The sequence below is a fragment of the Delphinus delphis genome, chromosome 3 (assembly GCF_949987515.2).
Source record: "Delphinus delphis chromosome 3, mDelDel1.2, whole genome shotgun sequence".
Lineage (NCBI taxonomy): Eukaryota > Metazoa > Chordata > Mammalia > Artiodactyla > Delphinidae > Delphinus > Delphinus delphis.
In genome coordinates this window covers 163,641,088-163,653,751 of record NC_082685.1, presented here as the reverse complement: position 1 = coordinate 163,653,751, position 12,664 = coordinate 163,641,088, and the positions used below count along the sequence as shown (strand labels likewise).

General features: G+C 40.0%; 1 protein-coding gene across 3 annotated transcripts in view; it reads right to left on the bottom strand.

Moving 5' to 3' along the window:
* Positions 1 to 12,664, bottom strand: part of CTNND2 (catenin delta 2) — a 937,337-nt gene that overhangs the window by 116,857 nt on the left and 807,816 nt on the right. For all 3 annotated transcript variants that reach the window (XM_060009660.2, XM_060009661.2, XM_060009662.1), the window contains one exon: positions 3,655 to 3,828. In XM_060009660.2, the coding sequence (XP_059865643.1) occupies positions 3,655 to 3,828 (174 nt within the window). The remainder of the gene's footprint in view (positions 1 to 3,654; positions 3,829 to 12,664) is intronic.

Here is a 12,664-nt window from a genome sequence, read left to right as displayed (position 1 = left end):
ATAATTAAACATTTTCTGATAACGGAGGGTCAGCATTATGACCATCCACAATTAGAATAAATGAAACAGCTGAAACCTTGAATGGCCTCTGACATTTTTTTCTTTCTTGCATCTTTGTATTTACTTCTTCTAACTCTTCTATCTTTTCACTTTGCTGTCAGGGTGTCTACTCTACCTTCTTAAGGCAGATCTGTGTGCCTGCTTACAAGAGTAACTCCTTGTATTTTTTAATTTGTTGCTTGAAATCTGATGAGGGCTGGGAAATCTGAGAGTCATAGTTGTTAAACTTTGTCTAAAGTACAGAACAGCTTTTGTGATGTTGATTTCAGCTGTTCCAGACCATTCTGCCTCTTTCTCAGTGGTCTCTATTAGTAATCGAAAAATTTACCAAATCAGTGCATCTGGATATGTGGGGATAAATGTCATACTGGGGATAACTGCGAACTAATGTTCAGGGTTATGCACTGAAAACAGTCAGCAAGATGTTATTGTTAGAAAATACTGAGAATTTTTATCAGACTTCTTCCATAATTCTCATTATATAACCCAAAGTAGGAGAGAATTTTTGAATATCAAAATAGTATAAATCAGTATAAAATAAATTAGTATAAAATAGTATAAACTATAAATTTATTGTTTTATTACTCTAAACACCTAAAGACCCAGACATATCTCAGCAGCTTTCCCAGCTGACCTGGCTACCTTGAGATACAGAGCCTGTGTCTTTAATTACCAATTTAAACAGCAAGTCCAATACTGCAGCAGGAATTGTGGAACTGGGCAATGATATCAAAATCTGCATCCTGAAAAGCATTGATGAGTCTGGAAACTGGAATGAAAATAGTTCTCCCCAAACTCCTCCTTTCTATCAATTTTAGACTGTACTGACTACATGTTCCCATCTGAATCAAAGGACCAAATAAAGAATCATAAAGTGTGACCATTTGAAGATGGCCTGGCCACAATATGTGCTATTAACTGCTTAGTGACTGATAGATGTTTATAAATATAAAAGACTGTTATCCACAAGAAAGACATCTGGACATAGACACGAGTTCAGTTAAAAGCTTGTGTCTGAGCATTATTGCTCAGCCAAGCATAGGGGGGAGCAGTGGGGTACAAAGAAATAAATGGAATGGGTTTCTGCCCTTAGAAGCCTTATAGACCAGATTGTCTTCTAGAGGACATTCTTAGTAACTCAACAAGGACTCACATGAATAAATGAATGATTGGTGACACTGATCCTTGAATGTGGTGTTGAGATGTGGTACAGTCTTGGTATGTAACATGTCTTTTTTCTCTGGCTGCTTTTAAGATTATCTCTTTAACTACTGATTTCGAGCAACTTGATTATAATGTAACTTGGGATAACTTTTCATGTTTCTCTTAGAGTTTCTTGAGTTGCTTAGATGTGTAAGCTTGCAGTTTTCAGTAAATTTGGAAAGTGTCCAACATTACTTCTTCAAATAGTTTTTTCTGTTCTCTTCCTCCTTTCTCTCTTGTTTTGTTTGGTTCTCCATTTACACGTCAGGCCACTTGAAGCTCACTGATGAACTGTCAATTTTTTTTTTCTTTTTCCTCTGTGTTTCATTTTGTATAGTTTCCAGTTGCTATCTTTCAGTTCACTAATCTTTTCTTCTGCAATGTCTAATCTGCTGTTGATTCCATTCCATGTATTTTTCATTCCAGATGTTGTTTTCAACTCCAGAAGTTTTATTTGTATCTTTATAAATTTTCCATGTTTCCAGTTAACTTTTTCAGCACATGGAACACAGAGTTTAACTTTTAAAGCAAAGGTGGAAGCCTTACATTCAAAATCCTCTAGAGCTCAAAGACATTTCTCCATTTTTAACTTGTTCTTATAAAAACCTAAGTGTTTCTCAAGTAAAGCAATAATTCATTAAAAAAAAAATCAAGAGATGGCAAACTTGATTTGCCACTATCTAGATGGCTTTGCATTTCAGGTCAGACTCAGGCCTGGAACCCAGAGCTTCTCTTCCCATCCCCTTCTAGTCCATCTTCCAAAGCCAGGGAGCTGGGTGGGGACTTGCAGCAACTTAGTGCTCTTGGGTATATACAGTGACAAACCCTTAGCTTATGACATCCTGCATCTTTGCATCTAGTGTTGAGACTGATCTGCATGATGTGGGGTGAAGCCGCCATGATCTCCTCTGCTTAAAGACGATGCATCTGAGAAACACTGAGGTGCTTTAATTTTCCCAGGACCACAAAGCTTAGAAAAGTTAGAGCCTAGGTTTGAATTGTGATCTGAGTTGAAGTCTCCTAACTTTAGAGGGAAGTTAATGCTAAGGGCAACTTCAAGGAAGTGACTTTCATTACTATCTCTTTCCTACTTATGCAAGGCTATACTCTGTCATTCTTCTTGGTGAGACTCTACATTTGAAGCTTTTCTCTTGTTGAAAGCAAGAGACAAGTTCACCTCAAGTTCATCCCAAACTGAATTCTTAAGGTACAGCATTAGTGATGCCTTATGGGCAGGGAGGGAAAGGGATAATTATGTTCATTCCTAAGACTCTCAAGCGAAGAAGTGAGCCTGCCATGCATGAGTAAGTAGCCAGCTCCTGGGAAGTATCATCAGGGGCTGGGTCCCAAGAGCTGGGAGGTCACATCCAAGAAAGAAAATGCTGCAGCTGACACTGTAGCCATGGAAAGGAAGATGGCAGAGAGAGAAGTGACAAGAGTCAGGTATTGGAAGGTATAATAAGAAGGGAATGTATTATTACACGATACTGAAGCCAATACCTGTGGTACCCATGGTACTGAGCTTCTGAGAGTTATCTGTAGCTATGTGTCTATATTAATATTGTTTTGAAGAAAATGAATGGTAAAGAAAAGATTGATTTATGGATATCCCAAACCCCAGGCATTGATAATTAAATGAATGAGTAATTGAAGGTGGAGGTCTTGATATTTTCCCTACATGCCCTCAGTTCTTCTAAGAGGTTACACTCTTTTGTGCATAAGGCAAGTTAGCCCATGTAACTATTAGTGACCAAACTCAGGAATTCTTTGCTATCGTGAATCTGTTTCTACCCACAAAAAATTTTTGGTGAGAACCGACCTGGAACAGTGTGTATTTGTAAAGACCCAGAGAAAAAGACCCTCCTAATCTCTTTCCCAATCATACAGTTGCTTTACTGTAACCTTTTGCCAAAGATAACTATTTTCCTCTGTAATTCCGTAATTTAAAAATGCAAGAGATTCTTTTCCTTTGGGGACAGGACCAGCTACAACATTTCAGGATTCACAGCAGTTTTCGTATGACATGTTTGGGTATCAGCTCCCTTAACTGTCAATGACAGTGCTTTGAAAAGTCTCAACATGTCAGTCGCCCCTGAAAATGAAGTAGCTCAGCTACACAAATATAACGGAAAGCATTCATAGCATCTTCAATGACTATACTTACATCTATTCCTCTGTATTTTGTAGCGCTCTTCAACGACCCCTGAGCCTTTAAGAAGAATTTTTAAAAGAAATACCTTTCTAAGTCCAACAGTTCAATGGAACTGGTCTTTCTCTAACATCCTTAGAAACTTTATTAGAATTGCACTTCTCAAAATTGGACTTCTCATATTTCCTAAGGACCTTCTCATCATTCCAGATTTCTTTCTTATTGTAACAAACTCATCATACCTTCCAGCTCCCTGCAGCCAAGTTCTGCAGGGCGCCTGCCGCCCCTTCCAGCGTGTCTGCATTTGAGCACTCAGAGAGCAGTGTGAGGTAGGGTTTGACTATGGATGGGTGCCACAGCATCTGGATCCCTTTTGGTGGTTCTGCACAGTCTGGAAGAGGTCCTACTCCATCCCACTGGTGGAAGAGAAATGAGAGAGTAAACATTTTCAACATCTTTACACTTCCCAGTATTGCCTTCGGCAAACATCAAAGACAAAAACAAAAGCAGGGTGTCATGACATTTGGTGAGCATCTACTGTAGGTAGGATACTACATCAGCAGTCCAAGGACCACCAAAAATGGGAGAGCCATTCCTACCCACCGAGAGCTTATGATGGAGGGTGGAGGGGGTCGGAGCATGTACATAAGTGAATGTAACTGGCAGTAGAATGGCTAAGCCCTCTGAGAAAAATTCTAGCACACTGCTACAGGAAGGAAGGAGAAGAGATGGGTTAATTTTAATCGGTCAGGGTGGAAGAAAGCTAAACATCAAGGCACCTTACAGTAAGCATACTATAGGCATAGCATAGTAGTTAGTAACTATCAAATGCCTTCATTTCTTATACACAAGTGTTAACTGTGATAAATTCCTATATCACTTGTAAAATACATATTCTGTCATTGCATCTATGGGCATCAAACAAATGACAGAATGGACAAAGGAGAGAAAATTGTTACGGTTTATTACATACGTTGACGTGAGCTATAAGCAAATTTTGATCTTATAGAAATTCTGATGTTTGCTTTGAATTGAATCTAATAAATAACAGAATATGTAATTAAAAATTAATTACATATACATTTTAAATTATGGATTATATGCACAAAGGCATATCGGTAGAGTCTTAAAAATGATAGCTATGAAGATCATGTAGCAATTTGGACAAATGTTTATGATAAAAGTTAAATAAACAAAGCAGGATGCAAAGTAGTAGGGGGTTTGTGTTTGATTCCAAATAAAATGCATAGTAAAAAAAGTAATGATAATAAAAATTTATTAATAAAGTGTCTTTCATTTTTTTCTACCTTTCTAATTTTCTGTTTTATTATCCTTATAATTTAAAAATATTAAAAGTTCCAATAATGATTCTGATCTTTGATCACACATAGCCTTTTTCTTTCATTAAAAATAAAGGCAATGAGTATAATGAGGGTAGAAATAAAGTAATGAGGGTAGAAATAAAGTAATATGTGTAGAAAAAATACTCCCATATTCATTTTTGAGAAAAATCATAGTAAAACAAAAGAATTACTTTATAGTATCAGAGTGGGAACATTAAGTTATTTAACTGCTTATTGGTGTTTATTAATGATTGCTTAAAACATAATCTAAAAGACATATATATCAATACTAAGCTTTCTCACAGATATTTTATGTACATACATATATGTGCACCTGTGTCCATATATATGTATGTAAACCTATGAAAACAAAATTGTATTTCAGAGTCTGTGTAAGTTCCCTACTTCTGAAAATTTACCTGGAAGAAAATATAGCTTACGTCCTATCCTCGCAACAAAAATAGAAGTGTTGATAGAAATAATGAAAAGTTGTTTAACAGTCACAAACAATTTCAAGAATTCTATCACTTATTTTCCAAAAGAAAAATTAAAAATTCATGCCTTCTTTTTCTCAATTATGATACAGCTTAACTCAGTTCAAGGCTAAAGCTCAGAGATGAATGACATCCCATCGACGGGTGACAGCCATCCCATTAAAGGTCATTTTCATTCAGAGTGTCACTCTATCTCAACTTTATAACAAGGACACTCAATGTAAGGATCTTCCTGTTCTTTCAACCAAAGCCACTTCTAAACCCTTCAAAGTGGACTTTGCACCTGTACACAGCCTATCAATAAAACCAGTCCATCTCTTTTAAATACATAACAAAACAAAATTGAAAGTGAACCAGACTTGTCACATTGCTCCTGCTTCATTATTTGAGACTGGCTCACTGCACCAGATAGAAAGAGAGCACTAGGCTAAGAGAACAGCCCTTTTGTAGATTTGGTGACTTTGATGATGAAACAGGAGTGATATTGTCTTCTCATAGGAAACCAGCTGGGGGTATTGAATCTCTCGGCTAGCTAGTGCAACAGGAAATGCAAAATTATTTCATTTTGTTATCTCCCTAATACTTTTAAGCTATCATTTTCATATAAAGATTTAGATTTCATATAAAGATTTAGAGCTCAACGTGGATGGAATTTCCCTCTCATGTAAGAGCCAACATAACGGCGTGAGGTATAGAGAAGTTTTATTTGCACTCTCATTACAACATGTGACAGACAAACTGTAAAAAGAGGAAAAAAAAAAAAGCTGTGTTATCATTTGCTGGGTTTCATCTGGTTCTTTCCTTCTAACTTCTGTGCAAATAAAACAGGATAAATGGCTAAATCATTAGACAATTTTCTTCCGTTCTGACACGTGATCTATGTAGCTCTTAAATACCTTTTATTACAATCCTTTCTTAGTGGCTACAGAGAGAATCTGAAGGGAATAAAAGGAAAACTGATGTGAATATGGATAGCCTTTGACGGCAACAAAAGAAGTTCAAAGGGGATTCTCTGCTATTTCAGAACGCTGATGACACCCTGGCACATCGACACAGAAGATAAAGAACTATTTCAAAGCCAGTCAGTGTATCCTGCCTTCATCTGGGTACTTTATTCAAACTTTTATTGAGTTAATAGGGAAAGAAGTATCTATCAACTGTCCATTAAAAAATAGATTTTCATCACCTATAAAAGACCGGAAGTCTTCTTTAAAAGTTGTGCTGACACACCTGAGGTCATGTCGCCTAGCCAATCAATACCAACAGGACTACAGGGCAATGGTGACATCAGAATCAGACTGAAGTGGTGAAACAGTTCTGCACGTGAAAACGTTTAATGCCAATCTTCTTCTAGAGTGAGGATCCACGAGAAATCAAGGGATATGCAACTCTTTTACCAAAAAAATGGAAACACATCATTTATAAATTTAAATACAAGATGAATTTATCCTAAAATTTCTTCAAAACTGCCACATGGCTTGAAGACAAGCAGTGGCTAAATCTTTAACACAGTCAAAACACTCATCACACAGCTATTTAGTCCAAAGAACACAGAACTTACATTTATAAATAAGCCTTATGCAAACTATATTTGTTTTTGACTGTACCTTAAGGGCATATTACCAAAAATTTTCTAAGAACTTGAAATATGAAAATAATATATAAAGAAACAAAATGTTTTCAGGTCAGGAGGGAGAACTTTCTATGTAATAGAGACAAGGCACAACCAACAAAGTATTTCCAGGAAACCAACAGGGGCAATGCTAGCGGAGTATTTTTTGATTATATTGGCTGCATTATTGCCAAGTTGGGACATATAAACACACACACACACACACACACACACACACACACACACACACACAGAAGTGTGTGTGTGTGTTTATATGTCTTCATTTATCAGGTTTAAGTTTAAAAATCAAACAGAAATTAGACAAAGGGAAAGCAAAAGAAAAAGGAGAAAGGCATTTGTGGTTTTAAAAAGTTTTCTTCCAGCACAGGGGAAACGTTGAGTGAAAATATCCCTTCTTCCTCATAGTTTTACTCCTTAGGCTTGAGAGTTAAATAAATGTTCCTTAATTTTAAGCACATTTAAAATTTTATCTGTTATATTTTAACGAATAAAACTTGCAAAAGTTCTAACTGTTCTTTTTTTTTTTTTGCGGTACGCGGGCCTCTCACTGCTGTGGCCTCTCCCATTACGGAGCACAGGCTCCGGACGTGCAGGCTCAGCGGCCATGGCTCACATCTTCCCAGACCAGGGCACGAACCCGTGTCCCCTGCATCGGCAGGCGGACTCTCAACCACTGCGCCACCAGGGAAGCCCATATTCTTGATTCTTAAAGTTAGTACTTAAATGTTCAAATTATACTTTATGCAGGTCATTCATGTTATTAAATAGGAAAAAACCCTGATAATCTCTAGCATTAAAGCTCCTCTTATTCATTGTCTTATTTATAGGAATTGAGAATTTACGAATATACTTCAAGTTTAAGAAGTTAAGGATTGAGTGGGTTATGCCAGAGTATTTTAGATTTTTTCAACAGATAATACTTTGGATTGGGACCTCCCTGGTGGCACAGTGGTTAGGAATCCACCTGCCAATGCAGGAGACACAGGTTCGAGCCCTGGTCCGGGAAGATCCCACATGCCCGGAGCAACTAAGCCCCTGCACCCCACTACTGAGCCTGCGCTCTAGAGCCCGTGAGCCACAACTACTGAAGCCCACATGCCTAGAGCCCATGCTCCGCAACAAGAGAAGCCACCACAGTTAGAAGCCCACGCACCGCAATGAAGAGTAGTCCCTGCTTGCCACAACTAGAGAGAGCCCGCACCAGCAACGAACATCCAACACAACCAAAAATAAATAAAAAAACAAAAAACAATGTTGGGTGTCTCACCCAAATTCATATGTTAAAGCCTAACCCTTAATGTGATGGTATTTAAAGGCGAGGCCTTTGGGAGGTAATTGGGTTTAGATGAGGTCTTGAGGGTGGGGCCCCTATGACGGGATTAGTATCCTGATAAAGAGATGAAGGGACCAGAGCTTTCTCTTTCTGCCCTGTAAGGACACAGAAAGAAGATGGCCATCTGTGAATCAGGAAAGAGGCTCTCAATAGACACCGAATCTGCTGGCCCCTTGGACCTCCAGCCTCCAGAACCGTGAGAAAGAAATGTCTGTTTGTGTAAGCCACCTGGTCTAGGGCATTTTGTTACAGCAGCCCGAGCTGAGCAGGACAGTAGTGACAGTAAGCACTAAGAAAGTTTGGTGTCAGTGTTACAAGGACCCTCCAGCTACACCCTGGCTGTCCTGCCCTGGAAGCTCTTTTGGGGCCAGGATGGCAGCAAAGAAGGAGTGTGTAAGGCAGGATTATGCTGACGGTAGATCACAGAACAAACCAACAGACTGACTTGTCATCCCAAGTAGCACCACATTCACTAACATATCATCAGCACTTTTGTTTTTCAGTTATATATATATGTATATTTATCAGACTACTTTCCATTATAGGTTATTACAAGATATTGAACATGGTTCCCTGTGTTATATAGTAAATCCTTATTGCTTATCTATTTTACGTGTAGTATTGATAGCTGGAATCTGTCAATCCCATAGTCCTAATTTATCCCTCTCCTCCTTCCCCCTTTGGTAACCATAAGTTTGTTTTCTATGTCTGTGAGTCTATTTCTGTTTTGTAAATAAGTTCATTTGTATCATTTTTTAAGATTCCACATACAAGCGATATCATATGATACTGGTCTTTCTCTGACTTACTTCACTCAGTATGACAAACTCTAGGTCCATCCATGTTGCTGCAAATGGCATCATTTCCTTCCTTTTTATGTATCAGTACTTTGCTGGACTGGCTTTAAATGTATGACTGTAAAACTAATATCAATAAAACAAATAAGCGAACAGTTTATATCATTCACTATCCAAAATTGTTAGAATTGAAAATATGTATTCTCTCTCCAAGAAGGTAGTGCTCAAACATTTTTAAAAAAGAGGAGACTAAGACACTCCCATGTTAGAAGCCAAGGGTCTGCTGAAATCTGGACACAGTGGTTTTTGATGTAGTCACGGTCAGGGAAGGAGATACACACTGGCCACTGACTGTAAGGAATGCCTGCTTAGGAAGAAAAGCACACAGCTGTGGGAATGGGCTCAATGTGTGTGTTGTTTTTTTTTTTAAAAAAAAGCCTTTCTTTAGACTGGCTTTTAATACTTTTACTTCTCCTTAGGGCTTAAATTCTATTTTGAAGATTTCTCTCTTAGCTGGTTTGAGGATGGAATCATGGAAGCCATTTGCTCCTTATATGAAAAGAGAGGTCTGACTTAGGGATAAAAATCAGAAAGTTCAGGGACCTCCCTGGAGGTCCAGTGGACTGTGCGATCTCAGTGCAGGGGGTGTGGGTTTGATCCCTGGTCGGGGAACTAAGATCCCACATGCTGCATGGTACCGTCAAAAAAAAAAAAAAATCAGAAAGTTCAAAAACCAGAAAGTAAAGATGTCTGTACACTTTACAAAGAGACTGTGTAAATGGATTCTTCAGGGGACGGTGGCTCACGAGATTAATTATTACATTCATAAAAGCCCCTACTGAATGAGAAGAATTAATGAGGGAATTTCAGCTCCTCCCTCTGAAGGAGCTTACAACTACCCCAGTTTCTACTTCCAAGGCGCCGGGTCGGGTACCACGGAGATGCTAACAAGACGTTCTCGCCTACATGGAAGAAGGATTTACATTCTGGGAGGAGCGCTGCTAAAATACACAGCTCCTTCTGTCGCATATGTCACAGCCATTCCAGTCTATGTAAAGAAAAGAGCTTTCGCTGCCGTATCTTTGGAACACAAATAGAAAAGGCCTCTTCACCAGCGGAATGCATCTCTAGTGCCTAAATTTCTCTACCAGCGACAGAGAATGACAGTCAGCATGTGTGCGGGCTCACTTTTCTTTTAAAGGGATTTCAGTGACATAAATGGGCCAGAGGTACTGCAAGGGAAAGGGAGTGGATGTGCAGTGACAGGAAAACAGTCTGATTTTAAAATCCCACTCTTGCCTCCCAGCTGAAGTTACACATCACAGAATGCAGGAAGAGAAAATGGCTCTAAAATGGGAAACTGTCAGGGAATGTTCCTTCATGCAGGGTTTGGGTAAATTAGGCTGCAGCCAGTGCTAAATACTTTGAAGAGCCACAACCTAAACACAGTCCATCCACTGTTGGCCACTGTTGCTTGATTTGGTCTGAACAGCAGTTACTAATTGATTTTTGCCCTGACCGTGTTTCACCATCACTTTCAGCTAATGCGGGGAGGGAAGGAGGAAAAGGAGGAGGGCAAGGGAATGGAAGTAATGGTTATTAAGAAAAAAAAACTCCAAGCAACTGTCAAAAGCCAAAAGAGAAATGATTTTTGTGTTGACGCTTGGGAATTTGGAAGGCAAGGGTAGCTCGGGCGTCTGACTCCCCCTGGGAGCTGTTCAGAAGCCGTCGACTACAGGGAGGCTGAACCTACGGAAAGAGAGGACAGAGGTGACGGCCAGTGACTCGTATTCATGTGGTACACGTGTCTCCAGGCTCTCCTTGCAAAAGATACGGGGAATTTTGCATTTGAGAGATTAGAAACCTGTCTTAAAGGTGAGATCGGCTATGGTGTTTCCCAAAAAAGGCTTCAGAACAAAAGACATTCAGGGACAGACTTGCTGACTCACTTCCGTGCCTGTGTGGGCGCACACCCCTCAGGAGAAGGCAGGAGGGAGGCGGGTGATGCAGTGAGCTCCAGACATTGGCACAAGGCGGCCACTGTGTTGTGACCAAAGAGGAGTGTTATCAAGGCTGGTCTACATCACCGGGCTCGCTCGCCGCTTCCCCAAGTCATCCTGATGGAACCAACTGGAACATAGTAATGCTCACCTAGAATTCTCTCTGCTCCTAACTTCTCATCCACATCTAGGGAAACCTGGGCTATGACTCACCCTACTACCTGCTTTTTCAAGGGACTCTGTCCCTGACTCGCCAACTTCCTTGAGGTAGTCCTGTAGGCTTGCTTGTTTATATCTTTGGTGATACATCCCTCAAAGACAGTCTAATACAGTGGTTTTCAACTGGAGTGATTTTAACACCCAAGGGGATAGTGGGCAATGTCTGGAGACAGTTTTGGTTGTCACAACTAGGGAAAGCGGTGCTATTGATGGGTGTCTACTGGGTAGAAGCCAGTGATGCTGATAAACATCCCACAATGCCCAGGATAGACCTACCACAGGGAATTACCCGGCTCCAAATGTTAACAGTGCCAAGGCTGAGAAACCCAGGTCTAGTCTGTAAGACACAGACTATTGACTGACGGTGTGGAGTACCGAATGGCAAAATGTAAACACAACCTAAACGAGTCACCAAAGATTGAGCGTTAAGTCTGTAAACCCACTGAAAGTGGAAAAGCAGCATTTCTAGGCGATGGGATAAATTTTATATGAGAGGCGCAGAAGAAGAAGCATCTCACTCATTCACAGGGAGTGGCAAAGGACAGTCACTGCACAGAACTGTGCAGCCGTGATCTTTGTGGGCGCATGCAACTTATTGCTTTGAGGACATGAAATAGCATGTCTTGAGTCACCAAGCTCCTGGCATACGGTGAGGTGACAGCAGAGCGAGACTACACTGCTACCAGCCGTGAGGGATGAGCGGCAGCTGAAATCAGCAGATGGTCAGAAAGGAAATGGTATTAAGCCACAAACGAGAAAGTATGGTTACTAATAAGGAAACGGAAACTGCCTGGAAGAAAGAAAAAACACCTGTGATATTAGGAAACGAGGACTTAAAAGCATCAAGCATGTCACAAAGGGGCAGATCCATCAGGTGATAATAAAGCAAATCAAAACGTACTCACACTGTCTGTCACTGCCATCCAGAGTGGTTAAGACAAATTCTGGCTATGTCGCCAGAGCCTGAAAAGCATTCTCTGTAAAAGTAAAACTAGATGTTTTACTTTTAAGAATTTATCCCTGAGAAGTGATTAAGGATATAGGCGAGATTTAACTACACGGATGTTGATTGCAGTTTATGTTAGTTAAAATTTGGGAGCAACCTAATTCTCTGATCATCGGGGACTGGTTCATACAACACGGCAGACCCCTACAATGGAATTCTTGGTAGCCTTTTCCATATTCTGGTGTAGATGACTATTTACTGGCAAGGAGAGAGGTCACGCAGAGCCAAGTGATAAAGTGTCTACAACAGCCGGCAGAGCGAGGCAGGGTGGGTGCAGCGCCCACACCTGTCCTTCCCTTCGGTGGTGTGCCAGTCACCTGGCTGCAGGTAATCGGGGGCTACACTGTCTGCAGAGAATTTGCAAACAGCAAAATGGATGAAAGTTGGTCTTTCTTATTACCCTGTGCAGACAATTCTAAACCATTTC